Here is a 20,598-nt window from a genome sequence, read left to right as displayed (position 1 = left end):
GTTGGTAGGGTCCTTCCCAGCATGTCCCACAGTGAACGGGGAGCCGCACAACAATAAGGTCAACTCCAGGAAGTCGCGGAGAGTCCAGCCGCATGATGCCAGCGGCAGACGCTCCTTCAGCCAGCCACTCAGGTTTTCCCTGAAGAAGACCACAAGGGAGGTGTCCGGGAAGTCCGCAACAGCCGCAAGACCAAGGAAGTCGCGGACGTGGGCCTCAATCGGAGGGTCCTCTTGCCTCAGGCAGAGCAGGTGGTATCTGGCACGTAAGACCACTGGATCCATGGTGGTCTGTCGTTCTGTCACGAATGTAAGGCAATGAAGGCAGACAAAGGTTGAGGATCCAAATGCAGCTTACTTTATTGTTCACAAAAACACAAAGGAAAACCCTCAGTGGGGAAATAAACATAAATAGAGAACTCGGGCAGGGAACACAGACCAGGGTAACAGCATTCACAAACATCCAACGACAGACAAGGACTGAACCAAAAACCAGGATATAAATACAAAAACATGGGACAAAGGGGCCAATGAACAAACAGAACACAAACTAGATGACAAAGTGATTAACAGAAACCAAAGGCAAATTAACAAGGGCAGGTGAAAACAATGACAGGGAACACGAACGCTAACAAGGAGACTAAGGAGTGCAAAAGTGACAAAAATGGCAAACAAAAGGGCAACAGTGAAACAAGACAAGGTATACATAACACTAGTATGGTCTGGGCAGATATATGTTTTTATTTTTGTATTTGTGTACTCTAGGTTAGGAAAAGTCCATTTAATCAATTAAGGAGAAGATTAAGATTGTTTACTGTATAATAACCAGTCTTCCTCAAAAATGTGTTTCAGACGGTCCAGTTATGTAGTAACAACTAAGATCTACTGGGGAGGACAGTGAGTATATATTCAGTTCTACCATGCCATATTTTCAAAATGACACAAATGACAAAGTTCCTCTCTAACATTATTATTCATAATCTACAGAGCAGAGACGGAGAGAGGTCTGTCCAGAAAACACATTATAGAAGGTAAACTGCTCTTCATGGTGACTGCAGTAATGGTGGCAATAATGATGATAGTGACGGTGATGTATCTGCAGGTCTCAGAGGTTCGCTGTCTAGACTACAGCTGGATTATGTGGATATCGTCTTTGCCAATCGAAGTGATGTGAACAGCCCTATGGAAGGTCTTGACATTTTTTTTTACCTTAAAGTCTTGAAATGGCAGTTAAAAATGCATAAGTTATGGCATATCAACAGCACAGTGGTGTGTTTGTGGTTTACAGAGGTAGTACGTGCGATGACATTCGTTATAAACCAGGGAATGGCCATGTACTGGGGCACATCCCGATGGAGTGCCATGGAGATCATGGTAAGTTCTAGCCATCTCTTCCTCTATTTATCCTTTCTCTCAGACATATAACAAAGTTTATATCATACATTTCCATCTTAATTAAATTACTGTATACAATATTAGTTGTTATTAGCCCCTTTCACACATACAGCCTTTTCCAAATAATTTACTGCATTTTTACATTTACATTTATGCATTTGACAGACGCTTTTATCCAAAGCAACCTGGAGTTAAGTGCCTTGCTCAAGGACACAATGGTGGTGGCTTTGGGGATCGAACCAGCGACCTTCTGATTAACAGTTATATGCTTTAGCCCACTACGCCACCACCACTCCGCATGAGACATGTGGTATATTTACCAGTAAAGACAACCCAACAATTTTCCTGTAATTTACCTGGTTGCATGTGTGAAACGGGCTACTATCTACAATGCTAATAGTACAGCAAGCCCAAAATGTATTTGGACAATTAAGTGATACTATACAAATGTTTTAATGGCATTGCATTACATTAAAAATATCAAATCAAATGGCATGTATTTTAAAGAAAAATAGCACAAGCACAAACAAAAAGAAGTTGACGTTTGATACAATCAAATGATAAATCTATGTCCATATGTACATAATGTCCACAGTTAACTTGCTGAACTACACCTCTAGTTACTCTGCTAGGAACTTGAGGAGAACTCACTTCATACACCCACTAAAATACCCTTTAGACCAGTTGGGTAAAAGTGATTTCAAACAAGGTTCAGAAAAGTGAAGTGTGAATGAAGATGTCACTTGGTTTGATATTTTGTTGTCTAATGCAATTACATTAATATATTCTATGGGGTCATTATAGATACTTTGCCACTGAAAGGACAGTTTAACTACATTTATGGTCTATGTGTTTGTTTGTGTAGGAGGCATACTCTGTAGCAAGGCAGTTTAACTTGATCCCACCAGTGTGTGAGCAGGCCGAGTATCACTATTTCCAGAGGGATAAAGTAGAGGTGCAGCTGCCCGAGCTCTACCACAAGATTGGTCAGTCTACAAATGTTACTCTCAATTTAAAATAATCTTCAGGCAATATTAAAAGGGATTGTACTCGTTAGCTGTGTCACTGGATACAGCCTACAAATGCAGCAACATTCCAAAGGCCCTTTCACACCAAACATGGAAAGAAAAGTGAGAGAATAGGTGGCTCAATGCACAAGATCATCTACCCAAAATCAGTTCAATACAATTCAAGACTCTAAAAATAGCATTAATAACAAGAATCAGTTTGATAGTCATGAATGATTGAAAATATTGGAAAACAATCCTATTATTGTCATCGCAGTAACATTTATACAGGTAAAGGTGCTGTAAGCGATGTTGACTGTTCTGGAACTTCCGTCAGACTTAGCCACAAATTTAGACATGCCCCTCTCTTTCCAAATCCCCACCCTCCAAAGATACTTACCATTGAGAGCATCACCATTGTAATCAGAGAGCAAGAGTGCATCTTCTCACAGTTCTCAAAAACAACGGTAGCAAAATAGTGCCATCAACTGTTGTGATTTTAAATATTGCGTCTGTTTTATTTGAGTCTATAGAAGTGAAAATGAGTATCTTATGTGCAGCTTTAATGGAAACTCAAAACACAGGAAACCAAAGCAAACCAGCACAACAGCCTACAATGGACTAGAACTGACAAAGGCTGTGTCTCGTTTCGAAGGCTGTGTGCTAGGTAGGACGCGTCCTTTTAAGGCTGCAGTATACCGAGTGTCCTCCTTTAAACTAGCTTTGTTTAAATGAGACGGCCTTTGTAAGACAAATGGAAACGGAACGTAACATGGTTGCTATGACAGCACGCCACTCTTTAACAAGCACGAGTGCTTTGTGTGAGACATAAACATTTCCGTTGAAGCAAAGAATTGTGGGTTGTGAGTGCCTACGAAGGATACACCTCATGCTTCCTCTGAATTCCCGTGAAAGAAGGTCGCATTCAAAGGCTGCATTCGAAGTGTCCTACTCGCTTTTCTGAAATAATGACGTATGTGGCCGACAATTGCGACATCTGGAGGACGCAGCCTTCCAAACAAGACAGCTAAAGACAGAGTGAACATAAGGGTAATATATACACACAAGTACAGAGGTCAACAAGACACAGATGGGGAACAGTCAGAGAGGGAACCAGGTACTGAGACAAGACAAGTATCAAGAAACAATATAGCAGGAGCAGGAGACTCTGAAGGAGACCCAGGTCCTGGAGATCAAGGTGGTGCCAACTTACCAGAAGACACAGGTGGCACCGACTGACCAGGAGGCCACAGTATTCATGAAGCAATAAGCAAGAAATACACGGATGACCTACTATTACCGGCGAGATTCTGAAGTGTGGATCGACTGGACACTTAACAATCCCATAATCCCTCGGGAACTGAGGAGACGTCACATTCAAAACACTGTATATACTATGTTTTAACACCCGAATATAAATAAGCCTGTAAAAATATAAATAATATAAACCCATTATAAATGTCACATCTAGGTTTGTCATTACTTAGTGTGAATAACTCCAGATGCTTTTTTTCTGTCATTACGTCAGGAAAACACTGCTCCCTCTTTGAACAACCGCTGTGAGTACATTTAAGAGCCAGTGTGGCACTTTCCTGGTTCTGGGCGTGTGGATGGCAGCTTTCTTTAGTGGCTCGGCATCTCTCGGGCCAGTGAAAAGCGACCAGCGAGTTCTCTTTGTCATTTAATTCTGTCTCATTCATTTAAAAAACTTGCATTTTTTTTGCTTAGTTATTGGTGTTGGGTGTGTTTGGTTAGGTGTATGTGTACAGGGGGGCCCATTTTGAAAATCTGCCTAGGGCCCCAAAATTCTAGTGCCAGCCCTGCCTTAAGGCAGCATCTTAAACCAAAACGTAACCTCATAAGTGACTGAATTAAAACACTCTAGAAGGGCAGAAACTCCACGCCCCACAAAAATAGCACTCCTCACGTGAAGGACACGAGATGCAACTCAAAGTTCCAAATTCCAAAAGAGTTTAGCATTAGCTTGTTGCTAAGCTAATGATACAAAAACTCCACTATGTGAATATTTTACTAATCAACTAAGCACAAAAATACTTAGTGTCAATGGTCATATTCGATCCACCCCGACCAGGATTCGACCAGCAATCCCTGGCATGGGAGTCGGACGTGCTTGTCAAGGAGGCTATAAAAGCCATGGCCATTAGCCTCTGACGCTAATGTGTCTCTTAAGGCCAGGAGAGTGAGGTTTACACACTGCACAGCTATCACATACCAGCTGGCTACCATTACATAAGCACACATAAATATTGGGTCAAATAGACCATTTTTAATTAGATTTTTAGTTCAATCAATTAAATCAGTTGTTTATAGTTAACGGACAACAACATTACTGTCTTTAAAATGTTGTTATGATCTGTGATGGCATTATGAATATGTAGTACTATATTATATATATGCTGTATACAGTAAATGATAAAGTGCTAACAAGTTAATATCCTCTAAACTTCAGTTTATATGGGAGATAACACACATAAGTAGAATTTTTAAGGTCTATATTGTAATCTTTTGTCTCTAAAAGCAAATCTAAAAAAATCTACATTTTAAAATGAATAACTTGTTGTAGCAAAAGTGCTCAACAGCTTAATTTTATTTGTTTGGTTTTTGTTTGGCTATTGCGAACTAGAAAGTTCTTAAATCAAGTTACAAGCCTTGTGACTCTCACATGTTCACTGTCTCAGGTGTTGGAGCATTGACATGGTCTCCTCTTGCATGTGGGCTGATCACAGGGAAATACAGTGATGGGGTTCCAGACTGTTCAAGAGCCGCTATGAAAGTGAGTCGGAAAGTGTTTACATAGCAATTGACATTCTCTTCATCTGTAGTTGCCATATGTATTATGTGAATGTGTTTATCAGGGTTATCAGTGGCTGAAGGAGCGAGTGTACAGTGAAGAGGGCCGCAGACAGCTCGCTAAAATTAAAGAGCTCCACTTGGTGGCAGACAGGCTGGGCTGCACCGCTTCTCAACTTGCCATTGGTGAGTGTCTATAAGTAAGACAGTCAGGATTTTTATTGTAATATTGTTTTGTTGGTTGGTTTCATTAAACTGTATTTTTGGACTAGGAAGGAAGTTCTAAAAGCTAGAGTTAAAGGGATAGTTCACCCAAAAATACAATTATTTCATAATTGACTTACGACTTATGTTGTTTCAAACCTGTATGGCTTTTGTCTTCTGTGGAACACAAAAGATGACATCAGGCCATCAGGTATGTTAGTCTCAGTCACTGTTCACTTTCATTCAATATTTCTTTCCATACAATGAAAGTGAATAGTGACTGGGGTTGTCATGTCCTTTTGTTTTCCACAGAATAAAGACTGTCATACTCGTTTGAAACATAAAGGTGAGTAAATAATGAATGAATTTTCATATTTGGGTGATCTTTTCAAAGTTTACATAGTAAATCAAATTTTTTTTATTCAAGGAAACTCAATTTTCAGGATATGATATTATTTATTAATATAAACAGCTGACTAATATAAATGTATTGTAAATTCTCTCACTCAGCGTGGTGTTTACGTAGTGAAGGAGTCAGTTCTGTACTTCTTGGTGTCTCCAATACAGACCAGCTTCTAGAGAACCTTGGAGCCCTTCGGGTAACACACACACACACACACACATACACACACACACACACACACACACACACACACACATACTCTCACACTTTTTTACTAGTAGAATTGTTGTGAAGAAACGAAAACTAGTCTGTGGTTCCCTTATGTATGAGAAACACTCAACATCATGCAGCATCAGCAGTCTTTGTTTCTGGCAAGTCCAATGCCATGTAAAAAAAATGTTTGTCTTTTTAATTCATTTCTATTATCTTGGAAGCCTTTGAATATGCTTTAAATATGCTAGTGTATTTATAAGAGCTGATAAAAATACCCTAGCTGATAATAAAGTAATGTAGCTGATTTATGCATTTAAAATGATACACTATCCACCATATTTTACGACGTGAATGTAAGCAAGCAGTTGCATTTCTGGCAAGTGCTACAAAGTTCTGTTATCATTAGCCGCAATGTAATCAACTCAAAGGATAATAATACCATATTTAGTGGTGTGGACTTATAAACATTTCACATTTATCGTAAAAGAGTAAGTAGATCATTTACTTGTTGCTCTGTGATGTGTTAAAGAGATGATCATAAACTTTTAACTTTACTGACAGCGTGACGATGCAGTATTGCAGTCTCCATGTAAACGTCCATCATATGTACCTGCACAACCTCCGGTGATACCTTTATTTTTTTATTTCCAATAATAGGTGATATTTCATAAGCCATGATAAATGTGAGATTCGCTTGTCTGTTTACTATACACCGTAAAGAAAGAGAGAATGTTCTCTTACAAAAGATGAAACAAGATGCAGTTTTTGGTGCATTAAAAGTTGAAGAAGTACCGGTAATAAAAGTGCACGCTAAGTTGAGCTGCTTTTTGTCTAGTTGCTTTCAGCGCTCTTTTGCTTTCTCTCTCTCTCTCCTGGCTGCATATAGTTTGCTGAAGCCATGTCAGACAGAGCTGAGGACTGTCCATTTCAGCGCCGGATCTCTCATTCATAGATAGTTTACACAGTCGTCTACCTGTGCAATAGTGTGAAATGAAGCAGCGTCATTTTTTCATTTAGTATTTTTATATAGCTAAAATAACTGGAATTGGATCATACCATAAAGGGTCCACATTCAAGGTTAATAATAGGCGCATCCCTAGTTACGTAAAAAAATATGTTGGATATGGCCAAAAGTTTGTGGACACGTGAACATTTCATTTCAAAACCATTAAAGGGATAGTTCACCCCAAAATGAAAATTCTCTCAACATTTACTCACCCTCATGCCACCTAAGATGTGTATGACTTTCTTTCTTCTGCACAACACAAACGAAGATTTTTAGAAGAATATCTCATCTTTGATGGTCCATAAAATTCAAGTGAATGGTGATCAGGACTTTGAAGCTCCAAAAAGGAGATAAAGTCAGTAATCCGTTTGACTCCGGTGGTTTAATCAGTGTCTTCTAAAGCAATCCAGTTGGTTTTGTTTGAGAACAGACCAAAATGTAACTCCTTTTCCACTGTATATCTTAACAGCAGTCTCTTTGGAAACCATGATTTCTATCTCGATTACACTTCATAAAACACCATCTAGCGCTCTGCACATGTGTCAAGCACTAGGAAGTGTAATCGAGCTTGAAATGATGATCATGGCTAGAGGCTGCAATGGCAAGATGAACAGTGAAAAGGAATTATATTTTGGTCTTTTCTCACCCAATACCAACTGGATTGCTTCTAAAGACATAGATTAGACCGCCACAGCTGTATGGGTTACTTTTATGCTGCCTTTATCTCCTTTTTAGACCTTCAAAGGCCTGATCACCATTCACTTGCATTGTATGGACCTACAAAGCTGAGACATTCTTCTAAAAATCTTCAGAAAGTCATACATATCTGGGATGGCATGAGGGTGAGTAATTTTCATTTTTGGGTGAACTATTCCTTTAAATGAATCCCACTCTTTACTGCTATAATATCTAACACTCTTCTGAAAAGGCTTTCCACCTAATGTTGGATTACAATACAAAACTATGGACACACAACTACACTGCAATGCAGTTTGTGGACAGAGGAAGTTTCCTTTTTTGCTATGTATATCGCTAATATCTGTTTGGTTTGGTGTTGGTTTTGCTGGTGGTCCACCAATGCCATGGTGCACCAGCAAAAAATATAATAAATAAATACTGGTTACTAAGGAAGATTTGCTGGCTAAGCTAGTTAATAAGCAAACCAGCATCCCATACCATGCGCCAGCATCCAAAACACGACATATGCTAGTGACCAGCAATTCTGCTCTTTTCAACAACAGGGTAGAACAAGTGTAACTGACTTTAGATCAGTGGTTCCTAACCTGAGGTCCTCTCCCCACTAAGGGGGTGTCAGAGTTCACAGGGTAGAGTGACCTCATTTGATTTGACTTGGTCAAAGAACCATAAATTCTGTTCCAAAGATTGATTAATAAATAATTACATTTATAATGTTATAAATAGCACATGGTGTCAGTGCTAGTCAATCCAATGCTTCACAAATGGGGCTTTTCCACTGTGGATAGTACCTGGTACCTGATACTTTTTTTAGTACCACCTCGGCCAAGGTTCCAAGCGAGCCGAGGCGATACTAAATGTGATGTCAAAATCCTGCAGATCACTGATTGGTCAGGGAGAATCGTCACTACCAGCGTCACTGGATTTCCGACAGGCAACGTCAACTTACTAGTTTTAAAGTTTTAGTAACTGCGATAGCAGTATCATTTGTTCACGTGACTTTCAAATTGTGAAAAAAGAAATGGCTGTGCGCAAAACCATGCCATGGTCAATAAACGAGGTGCAGACAGTCCACTCGTTAGCGATGAGTGAAATGAAAAAGTCTCTCAGGAATTGTATCAGCTTTTGGCCGCACACGGCTACCACCGGACCTACCAACAGGGAAAAGAAAAAAATCTTAAATTGACTACAGAACCATCAAGGAAAAGTGGAAGTGGTTCAACCAAATGGATGCTATCTAAACCCGCGAGCATCTGCCATGATGGAGGATGGTACGTTTTGTTATGTTAACTCTATACTCTGCTTGAAAGCTTCACTTTATTTAGTTGACCAGCTACTGGAAGCTTGCTTCTAAAACAACCAGGCCAATTTAACTGTTACACTTGTGTAAAATCACCATGCAACAACTGCTTTATGCAGCACAACGAGCTAGTAGCTAACAGCTAGCAGTTGTGTTATTGTTTTGGTCAGTTTGTGTCATGTTTAAGATGATGTCACGGCAGTAGAGGCGGCGCAACTATGACGATCATCCTATAATCCCACCCACGTTGAGGTGGCACTAAACTGCAGTGGAAATGCAAGCTCAGAAAAGTAAAGCGAGTAGAGTCGAGGCGAGTCGAACCGTAGCCTGCAGTGGAAAAATGCCAAAAATGAATCGGTGTCTCAGAATCTTGCTATTTTGTTGTCTAGCCCTTGTAATATATCAGCATCCACATCTCAACATGGTACTGCCAAATTATAAAAAACTTTGTTGGCTTGACAAATTCTTGTCTGAATGATTTAAAAAGTTTAATAACAAAATGAAATCTGCACAAGGATGAAACGCATCAAACACGTCTGCTGTCACATGGCCACGTGCATTTCTTAAAGCAAATCATGGAGTTTCTGCAACATCATAACCTGCAAAACTGCAAAAAGCACTTTAAACCACATACCTTATTGACATGCAAAATGCCGCCACATGGTAGGGGATCCATTTCTATCCATCAGTTACTTTTGCATTATTTTTGCATTAAACATTTGCATTTTCTTAGTCTTGGAAGAGACCGCTCAATCTTTCACACACACATACACATGTAGTGAAGACATGTAATGATCAATAAAATGAAAAGTTATGTGCTTATTCTATTTCATGCATCCAAAATAGTTTTCATTCTTGTTATATATATATATATATATATATATATATATATATATATATATATATATATATATATATATATATATATATATAAAACAAGATATAGTTTTCATTCTTTATATATATATATATATATATATATATATATATATATATATATATATATATATATATATATATATATATATATATACTATAAACAAGAATGAAAACTATTTTGGATGCATGAAATAGAATAAGCACATAACTTTTCATTTTATTGATCATATATATATATATGTGTGTGTCTAGAGGAAAACATGTTGGAATTATCCATTAATGTTTAAAACATTCTCTAAATAGCGAAACATATCTTGTTAGTGCAACCACTGGTTTCAATCATTGTACATTCTGAGAGAAAATGAGGAACAGCTTATCAATAAAAAACGGCATCCTTCATGGAGTGGAGACATGGTGGAAGAACTAATCAGCTCCTCTACACACACAAAAACACACTTTTAATTAACATTATTTTCCTTCCATTTATTTTCATTAGATTCTCTCTCAAATGACGCCTCAGACTGTAAGTGAGATAGATGCTCTGCTGGGAAACAAGCCTCAATCCAAGAAAGAGTCACGTGCGTGAGAGATGACCAGAACATGTGCAGATGGTAAAGACAAAGAAAGCAAGGGGGAAAAGACATTGACGGTGTGCCATCGCTTCTCTGCACTCCAGTATATTAAAACACCTGCATGCCTTCAGCAACATGCTTCCATACTGCACTGCTCTCTGTATATCTTGACATATCTACAAAGGAAACTCCCAAACAGCTGTCGGCAACATCGAAGAAATGCGGCAAAGAATAACTAAGAACATGCCGTCTTTAAATGTCCTCATTCAGAGAGACTGAAGCTTTTGTCTTCCATGAGGAAGTCTTGCAGGAAGCGGAACTTTAGAAGGAAGTGAATGAAACTGGCTATTTTCGGAGTGGAATACTAGTTTACTACTTAAAAACTGCACAGTATACACTGTATTCTATCTACTATTTAAACAAATAGTATGCTACATTGTTGTCATATGACCTCATGACATTGCATCTCAGTGGCATCCAGTTAACATATCTGAAATATATTTTTAATTCAGTTTTGTGTTACAAAATATCTTAACCTTTGGCAGTTTCATCACATAATGAGTCATAAAAGAGATGATAAAAATCTAAACTGTAATTCTGGTTTATTCTCCAACCTTCACACTGGAAAGGAAGGTCTAATCGAGCACATTACATATAACATTACAGCACTTTTACATGTTATTAACATAATAAATAGCACATTACAAAATATATACCGCAGAAATAGTAGTATGTTAGTATGCTGTTCCGAACATAGCCAAAGTCAAAGTTCTTTATTTTTCACAAGGTTGTGAGTGTACGTGTGGTTAAAAGTGTGTGTGTGTGTGTGTGTATGTGTGTGTGTGTGTGTTTATGTTTAGCAAGGTATGGATGAGTGTTTGCTTGTGTGCTTACAGTGACACTTTGAATCAAACTCTCTGTTGTTGGTGTTGTACCTGAGTGACTCAAAACTTCACATTTCAACAGTCGGACTTAATGACAAATACTTCGCATAGCCAGATGTTTAGGAGAGCTGCCTGTCCTTTTTGCCGGTGCGTCCCATCCACAATCACATTTTATTCTCATGGCACAAACAAAATGTGACAGGAACAACTGCAAATGGCTATTTGGACACATCACAAGTCTTCCTCCGTTTCTCTCCTTTCCATCTCTCCTTGTGTTTACAACGGTGCATCAGTCCCTTTAAGAATCCTTGCAGTTAGGGAAGGGGTTTGCCAGTATGTGCATGGTGCCTTGCTAAAAAAATATTTTCAGACTAAAAGCCAGTTCACTTATTTAAAAAAAAATACTTTAAAATGAAAATATGTTCTTTGAAAATAGTTTATTATCAAAGCACTGAAACTGAAACACACACACACACACACACACATTCATATTCCAGATGACAGGAAGGAGAACGAATCTCTTGTCCCATAACAGTGAAAAATGTTTAACTGCCGGTTTCAGGGAGCCAAGGTTACTAGAGTAACCGAGAAGTTCCCTTTTATTAAAGTAACAGACACTGTGTCAAAAGCTGATGCTATGGGAGCTGTACACCATAACGCCATAGCACAGATGCGCAATGCCCACTAGCCAACAGGGTAGTAAAAGGCACTGGTGTAACCACCCATTCATACTGAAAAATATGAAAGTGTGGACAATAAACCAATGACTAAACGCCAAGACAGAGACAAGCATCATTCCAGGTAGTGGAGCAATGTCTCAACACATCTACCCAAATTAGCAGGAAGGAGAGGAGCAGAGCGATTGCTTAGCCAAGGGCTTTTGTAAAATGACTAACCAATGACACATGCTCTCATTCAAAAAAATGGAATGGTGAGTGATCAAACCTCTTCTTCTGTATAGATCTGGGAAGACAGGGGTGGTATGTGCAGGTTTTAAAACCTGGCAAAGGTTTTAGGGTAAGCCCAGCCTGCAGCCAGACATATGTCCTTTAAGTGACACACCCTTTGCCCATGCCCAGGAGAAGGTAGTACTCCTAATGAGCTTTTATGCCCATGGGAAATTTTAAGCCTTAAGAATCCTAGTTGGGTAAAAGCATCCATGACACATTGTGATTTGTTTTTGCTTGCACATCGTCTGACTCAAAGTTAGGAGGAGAGAACGCCTGCAGGGTAACAACCTGAGATCTAAAGTTAGTTGCCAGTAATTTGGGCACAGAACTCTCTCTGGGCTTGAGAATGGCCTTTGAATGTCCTGGTCCAATCTCTGAGCTAGACGCCAACCTGGTCCCCAACACGTTTTACTGATGCCAAAGTGAGAAGCAGAACAGTATCCAGTGAGAGTATGCATAAGCTTACCACATCTAGTGGGTCAAACGTGGAACCTGTAAGCACGTCTAATACCAGCGCTAAGTCCTAGCATGGTAGCGGGGCGAAAAAAGATCTTAGCATTCTCGCACCATGCAGAAATCTGCTGACCAGAGGGTGTTTTTCTATTGACAAGCCCTCAGAGTTCATGAGTGGTTGTTATGGTTGTGACATATACCTTGAGCAGTGAGTCCTGCATCCAAACACTCTTGTAAAAAGGAGATATCACCTGCACAGGGCAATGTGTTATGTCATCACCGCGTGAGGAGCACAAATCATCAAATAATCACCACTTTTAGGCATACATTCGTCTTGTTGAAGGGGCCCTGGGCTGTAGTATGGTGTGTAACAACGGTTGCGACAACTCTATTGTGTCAGACGATCCCCATTCAGAGGCAGACATTTTTTTTGTCTTCTTCCATAGTATAAATGAGGCTTTAGTCAGTATACATATTGCATTCACATTGTTACATTAATATAGTCATTTTATATTTCAGTGCTTAGAAATAAAATACAAAAGGATATTTAAAGTTAGGATTTGTAAATCAGCATTATTACAGGTTCGGTCATTTCAGTGATAATTGGTCTGAATGCTTTTGCAAGGCATCATATAGTGTATTTGTGTGGGGGCATGGCTTTAGTGGTCAGCATCCTTTTGCACTAAGTGGACAGAGTCATAATTAAACAATTATAGTTCATGTGTAGTCATGAAGGGTCAAAGGTTACCATGACCAGAGAACTGTGCTGGTATTATTTTGTGTGCTTGAAAACACAAGCGCATCTGTGACAATGAAAAGTGAAGCACTTCACTTCTTAGTGTGTGTATGTGTGTGTTTATGTCGTCCCATGATTTTAGATAAAAATACACAGAAGAGACTCCTGCACGTTGGATTGTCTAGATAAATATTTCATGACGATGTCCTTTAGAGATTGCTTCCTGTCAATGTGCAGTGCCACATAGACAAGCAAATGGACCTTGTTTGGCACAGGAAAGCTGGATCCACACTTCCTGATTTTTCCAATGATTTTCATGTGTTAGCTTCATTAGCATAATCGCTGTCCAGGTAAATCACTCTATTGCAATTTCACTCATGTTGTTATTTTGTCAGAGAGAGATAGTAGCGATGAGTCGTTATGTGTGTGTCACCCCTCCACCATTTTTAATCAGCAAATGTGTCATACCGCTGACTGAAGAGAGCAAGATCTCAGCAAAACAGTCTGCATGTGTGACACCCTCGGCCAAAATGATTTGTTTTGAGTCTGCTAGTGTAGAGCCAGATTAAGCAGGTACAGTCAGTTCAATTTATATTGAACCGAGATCAGTTGCTGTTTGGATATTTATTGCTATTCCTCCAGGTGAGTTTTCCAGTGTTTCTCATCTGGTTTTGCGTCACAACCCAGATTTGACTTTGGACAGTAAGTAATAAGTAATTGTGTTGGGAGTAATAAACTCCCAACACAATGCCAAAATAAGCATAGAAATGTAACTAAAAATCTCCTTTAAATCAGACATTGAAATTAAATATTATCATTATGAACCACATAGGTTCAAAATATAAAAAAAATTGTATCATGTCCAATGTTTGGGAAGCCATTTTGAATCTGTGGCATTTTTAGGGTGGCATTTTCTTATGAAAATTAACCATGTTTATGTGAAGTAGTTCCAAAAGAACCAACTCACTAAAATGAATTGGAGTTCCTAACTATTATAGAATCATTTAAGTGGTTCATTTACACAAACTGTCTGAGAGAACCGATTTACTTACATGATTTGTTTTTACCAGCACTACAGTACATGAGAGAGAAGAGTGAACATGTTTGATTACATCTCTCGGCGCTTTTGCTGCTTTTGCTATACAAAGCGACAAAATGTAGTGTGTTGTGATGCTACAGCGCTACTTGTTGGAAAAGTTAGCTTGTTACTGAAAAAGCTACACTATTTAAAAAAAAAATAGCTGATCTACTGTCATGCTATTGCAAAAAAGTTACTAGCACTGCTACTTTTATTTAACTACTCCACAATACTGAACATGACGTGTCTTTATATACATGTCAAATATGGCAATTTTGATTTCTAAACGTCTCTTCAGTTTTTATGGTTTCCTACTCTTTACAGCACAAAACATTGTGGTCGGCACAAACCATGTTTGTTTGTGCAAGAAAACCTGATTATAATGTCATAATTTATTTTACCCTTCATAGTTTTGCCCATGGTTTATGCAACCTGTCCTGTTGGTATCTACCTTAATGTGCCACATTCAATTGCACCAGTTTTATCGGACTATATTTGACGTTAATAACAAAACATTTGGGAAAAGTTTTCTCCTCCCTTTAAAAAGGAAACCAATGCCTGCTGTCCATGACCCAGTCAGACCAGAACTGCTGCCAATTTTGGGGTTGCAACACACCACCAGTCTATCTGTCCAAACAGCAAAGGGATATTTGTTTTTATTTCTATTATTTCTGTTCATATGCATTTTTATTTAATTTTTTTGACAAAGCTTTACTCTATTAAACAATTCTGGGCTTTGAAAGAATGCTCATCACCTATTTATGACATGAAATCAGTTATATGGAGGCAAACTAGAGTTAATGCGGTATAAATGTTTGACAGATTTGTAATAGAAGTTGTCCTGGTTCACTGATCTGAGATCAGCTGTTTTACTATGAACTCTTAAAGGTACAGTAAAGGTTGAATAGTCAAGCTGATCCTGAAAAAAGGGCCACTTTTAAATGGGGCGGCATAAGTCCCTTTACTTGTAATGCAAGTTCACCATTCTGTACGATCTCTACAGCACTGAGTGGTTGTAATATCTATTTGTATTTCTAATGCTCTATGACTTATGTAAGGATTGTACATGAGTTGGTCATGGAGACATTTTTGGCAAAGATTAATCTATGTTTGGAAGGAAAGGCATCAAAAGGACTGATCTTTTTTAAATAATATGCATAATCATTAGCAAGATTAAACTATCATTAGTTAAACTGAACTAATGTATATATACATTTAGTGCACTCCCTCATATGGTAATTTTGCCTGAATATGTTCAAATTTATTGTCATGCAACTAGAAAAGAATTGAAAAAGAAAAAAAAAATACATGAAACAAGCCCTGTACTGAATGTATCTTGCTTGCCTTTAAAATGTGTGGAGAAAACTATTGTCACATGTGTCATTTATGTCAACTACTGGAGCATGAAAATCAATTACAGAGACACGTGCATGTTACACACATGAATTCACACATACATACATAAGTGCAAGAATATTGTAAATGTCACCCAACAAAACACACTCACATTAACAGATAATAAAGCACATCATCCTATGTTCCCTATATTAAGGGTTTATCAAGGGATTCATTAATGACTCATAATTAATTTATAAATACATTATAAATCATTTATATATGTGTATAACAACATAAATAAAAAGGGAAATTTCCATGCAAAATGGAAACTTGCCAAATAGTGAGCCATTTACCTCATATGTTATATATGCTTAATAACAGTTATTACAAATTAGCAACATATCAAAATCTACCTTAATAGCACCCGTAAAAACATTTATTAACTATAGCTGCCAAATATTATTATTATATGCTGTGTCTGCATCTTGAACAGTGTTAGAGAGGCAAATAAAAGGATCTACCTCTGTTTGTGGATTTCGATATTCTAGGAACTATTAACAGGCCAGAATTTATTGATCGTAATGAACGTGATGGAATATAGCGTGGTAGAAGGTCACGTAAGTAATGCGGAGCTAGACCATTCAAAGCTTTGTACGTAGTTTTTTTTAATTAATACGGAATTTAACAGACTATAGCCAATGTATTGATGATAAAATGGGGCTAATATGATCATATTTTTTGGTTCTTGTTAGCACTCTGGCTGCTGCATTTTGAAACAATTGAAGTTTATTTGTTGATCTTGCTGGACATCCTCCCAGTAATGCATTACAATAATCTAGTCTTGAGGTCATGAATGCATGAATACGTTTTTCGGCATCAGCAACAGAGAGCATATGCCTTAATTTAGCAATATTTCTTAGGTGGAAGAATGCTGTTCTACAAACATTGGTAATTTGATTTTCAAAGGACAGATTGGTATCAAATATAACACCTAAGTTGGCTTATTTTTTTGAGTTTTTTGGTCCAATAATTAGTACCTCTGTTTTGTCAGAATTGAGTAGAAGGAAATTTCTGGCCATCCAATCTTTTACTTCATTGATACACTCTGCTAATTTGGAGAATTGTGAAATCTCATCAGGTTTGAAAAAATATAAAGTTGTGTATCGTCAGCATAGCAGTGGAAACTTATTCCACGATTCCTGATAATATCTCCCAGGGGAAGCATATACAAGGAGAAAAACAGAGGCCCTAAAACTGATCCCTGTGGCACTCCATATTGTACAGAGGTGCTGTACAAGTGCATTAAAAGATGCAAGCGTGGGAATCGAGCCGGCGAGCTGGTCAAGGTCCGACAGCGTGACTTTCAAACCACGCTACCAAGCATTCATCTAGCGAATCTACGCTCACTTCCTAACAAAATGGATGAATTACTTCTAGCCTGCAAAAATAAGGACTTTGCAAATTCATGGTTTTCAGCAAAACTCAGGCAGCTTTTTCAGCACAAAGAGGATGCTTACAGAAGTGGGAATAAAAGCTTGTATAATCAGGCCAAACACAGACTGACAAATGAGAACAAAGTGGCTAAAAGGAGCTATTCTGAAAAGCTGAAGAAAAAAAACAGTTTTCAGCTAACAACACCTACGACTGAAAGACCAACTACAAGACACCATCCTCCAAAACGTCTTGGTTACCTACGTAACCTCGGTTCTCTCTAGATGAGGGAACGAGTATTGCGTAAGCTAGCTTACGCTATGGGAAAGATTCATCTTTTCTGAGATATTGAAGCCAAAAAATTATCCTTAATTTTGTATCATTTGTCAACGCAGTGCAGCAACTGCAGACCTTGAGCGGGCTAGCTAGCGAGCTCATTGGTTGCTCTGCGGCAACTGCTGCAGCCTATAGACGAACTTTGCGTGAACTCGCGCCCAATGAGAGCGCCAGCGCTCACTGTCCCAAAGCCCGCCAGAATGGGCGTGGCTAGGGTGCATATAAGCGCAGTTCGTAGGCTGGAACCCTGGTTTTCATTGAATGAAGCTGAAAATCGCCGGTGGCGCTGAAGCACGGCCAGCTACGCAATACTGCTCCCTCATCTAGAGAGAACCGAGGTTACGTGAGGTAACCGAGACGTTCTCTTCACGAGAGGTTCTCTCGTATTGCATAGCTAGCTTACGCTACAGGAACCCATTGTCAACGGCGTGCAGGCCAAGCATCCACTGCATGAGCCCCAGGGGGTGGGGGACCCGGGGGAGCCCTTGTGAGTGGGGAAATAATATTTGGCCGGCAAGAGTGCGGGTCAGTGTTTGTGTGATACATAAGCACATAGTGGGAAGGGAAAAACAGAGCGGCGGTGCCGGTCTGTGTGGAATGTGTCCCATTAGTGCAGCTCACCAGGGGAGCTGTAGCGTATTAAACCGCTAGTAGTTTTGCCTGCAGAGCGGGCACTTCCAGATTGTAAAATCTGACAAAGGTGGAGGGGGAAGCCCAGCCCGCTGCCACACATATGTCCTGAATGGAAATCCCACTGGACCATGCCCACAAGGAGGCCATGCCTCTGGTGGAGTGAGCCCTAATGCCTAACGGGCATGGCAGGTCTTTCGACAATAGCGTCCACTATCCATCTAGACAGTGTCTGTTTCGAGGTGGCGAGACCCTTGGTGCGCCCTCCGAACGAAACGAAAAGCTGCTCAGCGCGTCTGAAAGAGGCGGAGCGCGCAGTATACAATCTCAGTGCTCTGACTGGGCAAAGGAGATTTGTGTCGCGTTCGCTATCGGATGCTGGCAGAGCCGATAGGGAAATAATCTGTGCTCTGAAAGGAGTACCGATCACCTTGGGGACATAGCCGTGTCTAGGCTTTAAAATGACCTTGGAGTCACTTGGTCCAAACTCCATACACGCAGCGCTGACAGACAGCGCGTGAAGGTCTCCCACACGTTTAACTGATGACAGGGCAGTCAGAAAAACGGTTTTGAGTGAAAGGTATTTCAAATCCACGGATTCAAGCGGTTCGAAAGGGGGGGCTTTCATAGCTTCGAGTGGCAACCCGTGTTGAACGCGTCTGTCGAGATGACTTTTCGGCGAGATACAGCTCCCATCGTCACTCCCCGCTGATACCATTCGGCCACCGTCCAGGGCTGCAGAGCTGATATACAGGTCTGAGTCACTCTGATCGGCTGGCGGCCTGTGGCCCACGCCCGGTGAGACGTGCGGGTGTTTAGCCAGTGCTGAAGCGGGCACATGCACAGTAAACCCAGCTGAAGTACTGCTGCGGCTGAGGCCATGTAACCTAACACTCTCTGAAATTTTTTCAGAGGTGTGAGGCTGTTCATCTGAAAAGACGCGGCTAGTCGCTGAGTAGATAAGTGAGCCGTCATTGCCACAGAGTCTAGTTCTATTCCAAGGAAGGAAATTGCCTGACTGGGCTGTAGTGAGCTCTTGGTCCAATTGACTGCAAGACCCAGACTGTTCAGATGACTGAGGAGAACTGTCCTGTGAGACAGAAGCTCCGTATGTGACTGTGCCAAAATCAGCCAATCGTCCAAATAGTTCAGAATTAGTAAGCCCTGACTCCGCGAGGGGTGCGGCGCCGCATCCATGCACTTTGTGAAAGTACGGGTGCTAAGGACAGGCCGAACGGAAGGACGGTGTATTGATAAACCTGACCGTCAAGGCTGAATCTCAAGAATGGCCTGTGACGGGATTTATCTGAATCTGAAAATAGGCATCTTTCAGATCGAGAGAAATAAACCAGTCCCCTGGCGCATCATGCGCGAGGAGTTTCCTGATTGTAAGCATTTTGAGCGGTCTTTTGCAAGCACCTTGTTCAAAACCCTGAGATCTAATATTGGTCTGAGGCCGCCGTCTTTCTTGGGGACAAGAAAATAACGGCTGTAAAACCCTGACTCGCTCAGTAAAGGCGGCACTCTCTCTATGGCCCTTTTTGCACAGAAGGTTTGCTATTTCTGAACGAAGCATGCAGGCTGCTTCCGTGTTCACAGTAGTTCGAGCACGCCCTGAAGCAGGGAGGGCGGCGATCGAACTGTAGCAAATAGCCCTGTTTTATTGTGCTTAACACCCATTTGCATATCCCTGGGATAGCTTCCCACGCTTTGAAGCGTAACGCTAGAGGGTGAATGGCCGAGTCAGCCCTGATTGCCGTACACAGCGGGCTGAACAGAATGTGTGAGCGCTTATTGTGCTTATGCATGACTGCTCGCAGACAGCAGGGACATGCTGTTCTGTGAGTGACTTCCGATTGAGATGAATGGGGAAAGAGTCACATCTGTTAAGTGATGCTGCGAGCATAGTCACGGGCACGGGACTTACACATAGAGAGGTGTTTGCTGGCCGTGTGACAGAGCGGGCAGAGAGGGACGCGCCAGCGGGCTCGTGGGCGCGTTATTGACTCTAACACTCGAGCGGGCTGTGCCCGCTTTATGTGAGTGTGCTATGATAGGAACACGGGAAGTGTAATGCTTGTGTGTAGGGGTGAACACTGGATTGTGGGCACATTTTCTACACATAAGACATGTTTGCTCTCTGATAGGGACACGGGAAGTGTAATGCTTGTGTGTAGGGGTGAACACTGGATTGTGGGCACATTTTCTACACATAAGATATGTTTGCTCTTTACAAGATCTTTTGTGTCGCCGTGAAAACGGCGTTTGAGTGCAGGCAA

General features: G+C 40.2%; 1 protein-coding gene across 1 annotated transcript in view; it reads left to right on the top strand.

Moving 5' to 3' along the window:
- The window catches only part of LOC127620835 (voltage-gated potassium channel subunit beta-3), a 46,432-nt gene extending 35,897 nt beyond the window's left edge, over positions 1–10,535 (top strand). The window contains exons 6-14 of the mRNA XM_052094095.1: positions 850–894; positions 985–1,028; positions 1,100–1,186; positions 1,286–1,371; positions 2,258–2,378; positions 5,099–5,193; positions 5,276–5,396; positions 5,925–6,013; positions 10,408–10,535. Of these exons, the coding sequence (XP_051950055.1) occupies positions 850–894; positions 985–1,028; positions 1,100–1,186; positions 1,286–1,371; positions 2,258–2,378; positions 5,099–5,193; positions 5,276–5,396; positions 5,925–6,013; positions 10,408–10,497 (778 nt within the window). The 3' untranslated portion in view covers positions 10,498–10,535. The remainder of the gene's footprint in view (positions 1–849; positions 895–984; positions 1,029–1,099; positions 1,187–1,285; positions 1,372–2,257; positions 2,379–5,098; positions 5,194–5,275; positions 5,397–5,924; positions 6,014–10,407) is intronic.
- Positions 10,536–20,598: the final 10,063 nt, after the last annotated feature.

This window comes from Xyrauchen texanus, chromosome 3 (assembly GCF_025860055.1).
Source record: "Xyrauchen texanus isolate HMW12.3.18 chromosome 3, RBS_HiC_50CHRs, whole genome shotgun sequence".
NCBI classification, from domain to species: domain Eukaryota; kingdom Metazoa; phylum Chordata; class Actinopteri; order Cypriniformes; family Catostomidae; genus Xyrauchen; species Xyrauchen texanus.
This window is presented reverse-complemented; position numbering and strand designations above follow the sequence as displayed.